Source organism: Penaeus vannamei, chromosome 26 (genome assembly GCF_042767895.1).
Source record: "Penaeus vannamei isolate JL-2024 chromosome 26, ASM4276789v1, whole genome shotgun sequence".
In the NCBI taxonomy this organism is placed as follows: Eukaryota; Metazoa; Arthropoda; class Malacostraca; order Decapoda; family Penaeidae; genus Penaeus; species Penaeus vannamei.
The window spans coordinates 34,626,876-34,634,375 of NC_091574.1; the positions used below are offsets into that span (position 1 = coordinate 34,626,876).

General features: G+C 36.2%; 2 protein-coding genes across 2 annotated transcripts in view; one reads left to right on the top strand and one right to left on the bottom strand.

The window, feature by feature from the left end:
- Positions 1-2,150: 2,150 nt before the first annotated feature.
- LOC113818046 (uncharacterized) lies at positions 2,151-5,115 on the top strand. Its single transcript, XM_027370173.2, has 3 exons — positions 2,151-2,243; positions 3,842-4,002; positions 4,836-5,115. The coding sequence occupies exons 1-3, from the start codon at positions 2,223-2,225 to the stop codon at positions 5,029-5,031; spliced, it is 378 nt and encodes a 125-aa protein (XP_027225974.2). The 5' UTR covers positions 2,151-2,222; the 3' UTR covers positions 5,032-5,115.
- A 1,578-nt stretch (positions 5,116-6,693) lies between these two features.
- Positions 6,694-7,500, bottom strand: part of LOC138866673 (uncharacterized) — a 4,534-nt gene continuing 3,727 nt past the window's right edge. The window contains exon 5 of the mRNA XM_070139853.1: positions 6,694-6,755. Coding sequence (XP_069995954.1) covers positions 6,694-6,755 — 62 coding nt within the window. The remainder of the gene's footprint in view (positions 6,756-7,500) is intronic.

The following is a 7,500-nucleotide window of genomic DNA, read 5'->3' on the forward strand; positions in this document are numbered from 1 at the left end:
CAACAGCAAAAAAAAGAAAAACAACAAAAATTCTTGTATAAGAAAATACAAAAACTGGAAACCCCTCCCATGAATAATCGAACAGGAAAACGGAATAAAAAGATAAAAAAGAAAACAATCAAAAAAGCAAAAATCCCGACTATGAAAACAGACAAAAGCACAGAAAAGTAAAACAAAATGGACAAGAAAACGAAGAGAAAGAGGGAAATAGGATGGACACCAACAACAACAAAAGTAAAGCCACAAACAAACAAACAAATATTATCAAAAGAGGAAAAATAGAAAAACGATAAATAGAATGTTGGAAAAAGAAAAATGGATAAGGAAAATATACATTGTAAGGAGAGGGAAAAATCTGGGTAATGACGTGGAAAATCAGAAAAAAATAAGGAAAAAGAATAGGAATAATGATAACAAAAACCGAAAATGGAAAACAAACAAACAAGAAAACAAACAAGCGTGGGCATGAACAAGGAGAATGGAACCGCAGATTAAAATTTGCTTTATATATATATTTCATGTCAGAAGGGTAAAAAAAAAAAAAAGAGAGAAACGATTGGATTTTTTAACAAATTATACTCACAAACACACGTATATATATGTATATATAATATAATAAATCATGTATCATTTCATAACTTTATAATCTCAAAGAAAATGCAACCCTTTACCTTTTCATCTCTCTCTTTAATAAAGGAATGAATTTAATGATAACCAGTATGAAAATTAAAACCACAAGTGATAAAAATGTACATAGATAATGATAAACTAAATAAGTGACGATCTGTTACCTGTCTGTTGCTTTCGGAAAACCAGCTCACCCTAAAGGCATGTTACCTACAGGATTCCCAAAGCATTCTGAACTATTTTGGACATGCAAGTTGTTGGGTATTTTTGAGTGTGCGTAGGTGTATGTTCGCTTGTGCACGTGTATGTGTGCGTGTGGATGTACGTGTTTGGGTTCGTGTGGATGTGCGTGTTTGTGTGCGTGTGGATGTGCGTGTGGATGTGGGTGTTTGTGTGCGTGTGGATGTGCGTGGTTGTGTGCGTGTGGATGTGCGTGGTTGTGTGCGTGTCTGTGTGCGTGTGGATGTGCGTGTTTGTGTGCGTGTGGATGTGCGTGTTTGTGTGCGTGTGGATGTGCGTGTTTGTGTGCGTGTGGATGTACGTGTTTGTGTGCGTGTGGATGTGCGTGTTTGTGTGCGTGTGGATGTGCGTGGTTGTGTGCGTGTGGATGTGCGTGTGGATGCGCGTGTTTGTACGCGAGTGGATGTGCGTGTTTGTGTGCGTGTGGATGTGCGTGTTTGAGTGCGTGTTTGTGTGCGTGTGGATGTGCGTGTTTGTGTGCGTGTCTGTGTGCGTGTGGATGTGCGTGTTTGTGTGCGTGTGGATGTGCGTGTTTGTGTGCGTGTGGATGTGGGTGTTTGTGTGCGTGTGGATGTGCGTGTGGATATGCGTGTGGATGTGCGTGTTTGTGTGCGTGTGGATGTGCGTGTTTGTGTGCGCGTGGATGGGCGTGTTTGTGTGCGTGTGGATGTGCGTATTTGTGTGCGTGTGTTAGAGTGTATCTGTCAATGCACAGGTACATAGAGATCACGAACAGGAACACTTATGCTGTTGCTGGTAATGATGGTGATGATGATGATGACATTGGTAAAAACAACGGCATAACATCAGTAATAATATTGTTAATAATGATAACAATAATATTAATGATGATGATGGTAATAGTAGCAATGATGATCATAATAAGAATTAAAGTAAAGTAATAATGATAATGACAATAACAATAATGATAACTACTAGGCCATGCATAGCAGAGATGTTAGGCCATATAACCTGTGAATTATAATGTTACTAAAACAAAAAAATTGGAATTACTGTGCCCGAGATCCCCCACTCTCTTGGTATCTCTTTTGGGATTCCCTTCGACCTTGAACATGAGTTGCTAAATTGCCTTAATATCCACAAAGATTCTATCCTTGACAGCTAATCAAATGCAAGACATGAAATGGTTTTAGCATATTGTGTATAGCATCGGTAGGTGGCGAGATTTTATGACAGAGAGAGTAAAGGAGGCTAACTTGATGCCGTTTTCTTTGCGTGAATAAAAGAAAACGCGGCAATTAGGGACAATCTAGAGAGGGGGACTGATATAAAAACTGGAGCAGCTGCGAGGTTAGCAACTCGGACATTCAACAGTAGCAAGTCACCCAGCGACCATGGGGCAGTATCGAGGTCTTGTGAGTGCGTTCGTCCTTTCTAGAATAATTTTTAGGGAGTAGATTATGTAAATATATATATTTTTTTGTTTTATATTATGGTTTTGTACAGAGATATCTATTTATGAGTTGACTTTGTTTACAAATGAGCGCATGGGTCAAGACAGTGATTTTGCGACACCCGGTTCTATTCTACATGGTGATCGTGAGTGAAAAATCTTATCTGGAAGAAAAAAAAATGTGGAAAAAAGTAATATATATTTCACCGTTTGATAATGTTCTTGGACAGATGAAGGATAATGGATTAGGAGCCAAAAAAGAAAGACACGCCCGCCGTTCCGTTTTCTGTAAGGCCTTCAGATGGGAGGGGACGCTTCGACATGTGTATCCTTCACTATATCTATATTGCTTAAGATTCTTGGAGCTTTTCCTGCGTTGCCTTACCTGCTTCATCATCGTAGTGTTCATGTGCTGTTCTTCATGCATGTTAATCAACTGTGATAAGTGATAATTCGCATCAGAGAAGTAACAATTCAGCAACATATTCTAGCACTGAGAAACAAGTGCAAAACATTTTCGAAAATTTAGCAAGTGTAGGCGTTAATAGATATATAACTAAAATAACAGAGAAATAACTAAATATTTCTATCTATCTATGTGTAAGCATGTGTCAATTTATCTGTGTATATAGTTATTCATACCTATGCATGTGTTTTTATATCAAGCTTCATTGTAAATTGTTTTACGCACACTAAATTAAACGCACTGTCCAGTTGTCAATCTATCTATATATCCTATTTATCCATCTATGTGCCTATCGATCTATCCATCTATATATCTATCTATTTGTCTATCTATCTATCTTCTATTTATCTATCTAATCTATCTATATATTGAGCTGTCTTCTATCTATCAATCTATCTATTTATTAGCTATCTTCTATCTATCTATCTATCTGTCTATCTATCTTCTATCTATCTATCAATCTAATCTATCTATATTGATATATTAAAGCTCCCTTAAAATATTCTTTTGTGAAGTTTGAGCGCTCAGCGTTCGGGAAAGTATTTATTTAGATAAATGACTTTTTTGTAACGTAATTTATATACTAAAATGTATCCTTTCAGAGACAAAGTCAATTAAGATATACAATCTACGTAGGCCTATCAATTATATTGTGAGTGCGATTAGCGTCACGATCTTATCTGCCAATTCATCAAAAACTAATTTGCGAAAGATTATCTGCAAAATCCTGTGCTATTTGGTGTCTTGTGTCTCATTCGTACAATCGAAATCAATTATTTTCATTTGATCAATTATCAGTTTCATATAAAAGACATTTAATTCCCCATATCTTATCAATATTACACGGACAGACAGACGGCAGCAGGCAAATCCCGACTTTTAAAAATGAATTATTATTATCATCATCATTATCATGATAGTTATTATCATCATCATTATCATGATAGTTATTATCATTACTATTATAATTTTTATCATTATTACTATTATTATTATTATTGTTATCATTGTTCTTCTATTTCATATCATTATTATTACCATCATTATCATTATCATTATTCTTCTTTTACTTCATATCATTATTATTTTTTCAGCTGAGTGTGGCGTGCGTTGCGGCCCTCCTATGCCTGGCAGCGGCGTACCCCAGGCCTGGAGGAGGTTATGGTCACAGGCAGAGCTATGGTCAGAGCTATAGTCACAGTTATAGTCACAGTTATAGTCAGAGCCACAATTATGGCCACAATTATGGATACCAGTGAGTAAATTTCATCAGTTTACGGTCTGACTTATTTATGATTTTATATCAGTTTCTTCTTCATCAGTTTGCCGTATCCTTTGTTATAAGACTTTTTGTATACCCTTTTTCAGATATGAATATATATATATATATATATATATATATATATATATATATATATATATACATATATACATATACATATATATATATATATATATATATATATATATATATATATATATATATATATATATATATATGTGTGTGTGTGTGTGTGTGTGTGTGTGTGTGTGTGTGTGTGTGTGTGTGTGTGTATGTATACATATATAGAACATATATGTATACATATACATATGTGTGTATGCGTGTGGGTATGTTTGTTTGTTTCTTTTCTTTTCATAGTCTTTTTTTTCAGTTTGTTTTCTTCTTTTTTTCTTTTTTTGAAATTGGAATCTCATGGCATATCATTGTGACGAATTTGATCACGTTTAACAATGCTGTCTTCACTCTCAAAAACATATTCTCAACATTTTAAACATTCCCTATTTACATTTTTGATCCCTTGGTTACGTTTCCATACTCTGCCTTTCATATTGTCTTAGTCGAATATCGAGCACTCTCTCTTTCCTTCTTTCTCTCTCTCTCCCTCCCTCTCTATTCATATTCTCTCTCTCTCTCTCTCTCTCTCTCTCTCCCTACCTCTTCCCTCCGTCTCTTTGACCCAAAAGATTTGCTACTCTCCCCTCAATGTACACGTGACACGTCCATGCTGACACGCCCATGCCGACACGCCCATGCTGACACGCTCATGCTGACACGCCCATGCTGACACGACCCGCTCTTTCCAGCCAACCGACCGTCACCAAAGTCATCCAGCCAGTCGTCACAGTGAGGGAGGTCGTGACGCCGGTCATTACGAAGGTCGTGCGGCCAGTCATCACAAAAGTCGTGAAAAAAGTCGTCTCTCCGGTCCATGTTGGAGGTGGTTATGGAGGTGGATACGGGGGTGGATACGGGGGTGGAGGATACGGTCACAGATGGTAGTGGATATTGTTTTTGGTGGAGAGGGTGGAAGGAGGAAGAGAGAGAGTGAGAGAGTGAGAGAGTGAGAGAGTGAGAGGGAGAAGGAGAAGGAGAAGGAGAAGGAGAAGGAGAAGGAGAAGGAGAGGGAGAGGGAGAGGGAGAGGGAGAGGGAGAGAGAGAGAGAGAGAGAGAGAGAGAGAGAGAGAGAGAAAGAGAGGGAGGGAAGGAGAGAGAGAGAGAGAGAGAGAGAGAGAGAGAGAGAGAGAGAGAGAGAGAGAGAGAGAGAGAGAGAGAGAGAGAGAGAGAGAGAGAGAGTGAATGAGAAGCAAAATAAATAAGTAAAAGAATTATGCTTTTCTTTCAATCCCCTCCAATGTCTTTCTCACATTCATATCTTCCTCTTATCTCTACTTACTTTTTTGAGCAGAAAATGACCACTAATCATTTTTTAATGTTTCAGATGATTAAACTGTTGTTATGGCATACCTATAAATATTTAATCAAAATGCACAAATTTTACTAGTAGTTAGGTTCACATAGATCCATTTAGATATATGTTCACTGAAAAGATTTAAACTTAAATCACACCGCTACTGTTTGCATGTATGTATAATACAGAAAACACAAACACGCATAAATATGAAGAGTATAGATACACATACATATGTGCACACACACACACACACACACACACACACACACACACACACACACACACACACACACACACACACACACACACACACACACATATATATATATATATATATATATATATATATGTGTGTGTGTGTGTGTGTGTGTGTGTGTGTGTGTGTGTGTGTTTATGTGTGTGTGTGTATGTGTGTGCATGTATGTGTACATATATACTACCTATAAACATATATCCTTCCTTACTCCTCCTATCGCAATCTACGGGCCCAAGCATATACACTACACGAAAGCTAAGCACTCGAGCCGGCGCCAGATCTGAACGCCAGCCACGAAATGGCGCCTGGATAGCAATCGCAGTAGGATATTCTTAGTTCCTCCGCCGTTTGTTATTACCTCCGCCGGAGAGATTGTGGTTTTGGTAGCGTTGGTTAGCAAGTTAGTTAGTTTGTCTGTTAGTTGGTTAGCAATTTAGTTTGTCTGTTAATTGGTTAGGTGGTAAGCAAGTTAGTTAGATTGTCTGTTAGTTGGGTAGTTGGTTAGCAATTTAGTTTGTCTGTTGGTTAGCAAATTAGTTTGTCTGTTAGTTGGTTAGGTGGTAAGCAAGTTAGTTAGATTGTCTGTTAGTTGGGTAGTTGGTTAGCAATTTAGTTTGTCTGTTGGTTTGCAAGTTAGTTTGTCTGTTAGTTGGTTAGTTGGTTATCAATTTTGTTAATTTGTCTGTTAGTTGGTTAGTTGGTTAGCAAGTTAGTTAATTTGTCTGTTAGTTGGTTAGATGGTTTGCAGGATAATTCAAAATGTTATGAACAGATATTTTTTAAACAGAGGTGTGTCATAGTTCAACAGTTGTCATTGTGATCCGGATCCAGGAAATGTTTTAAAAGTTTCATTAGCATTGCGAGGTAGGGACGACTTTAACTTGGTGACGCTTAGATTACTGTTACCATCATTATTATTATTATTATTGTTATCATTATTTATTAATATTATTGTAATTCTTCACGTGTGAATATCTTTGTTGCATCAGTGACCCTATTGTCTTTGCGGAGGTATACGTTCTATGAGTACTTCTAGTTTCCTTTTATTGTTATTGCCTAGGAATTAATAAGAATTAATTTGCATATGTTATTGTGCCTCGTAGATGTAAAGACAATCAGTATTTACATTATGTATATATTCTCATATTTCTTTTGCTTTCTGCTTTCGCTGTTGTTTTTCTCCCTTTCTGAAAGTGTATAATGATATAGAAGCGCATAACAGATTAACTGTATAAATGTTTGAAGAAGGTGATAAAGAATTATCATTGCCTATATTTTACATTAGAAGTACATACAATTAAGGTGTATATATATAATTTATATATATATAAATAAAGATTGGCTTTCCTTGTTTAACTTTATGAAAAAGCGAAATAGATACAACTGTTCACAGAATAACAAAGAGCAAATAGAATATGAAAAAGAAGGATAACAAGAAAAGAAATAATGCATATAAAATCAATTGAAATATGAAACAGTATAGACTCCTAAGGTGGTAAGAGGCTGACATCAGGATTAACTAAAATCTTTAGAAAAATACACACAAATCGAATTAAAATTTCATCTTCATCTGTCTATCGAAAAATGTCTGATAAAAGATGAAACAATGTAAAGAAAAAGGTATGAATGATAATACACATATTTGACGCTTTTCGATTACATGTCCATCACTAAGAATCTTTTCTCCTTTGATATAGTGAGGAAAAAACAATAACTAACTAAAAGACAATTTTAACTTATCAAACTACCAGCTTTGATTACTCTGAAATACACCAAGAAAGAAAAGAAAGAAAGAAAAGCA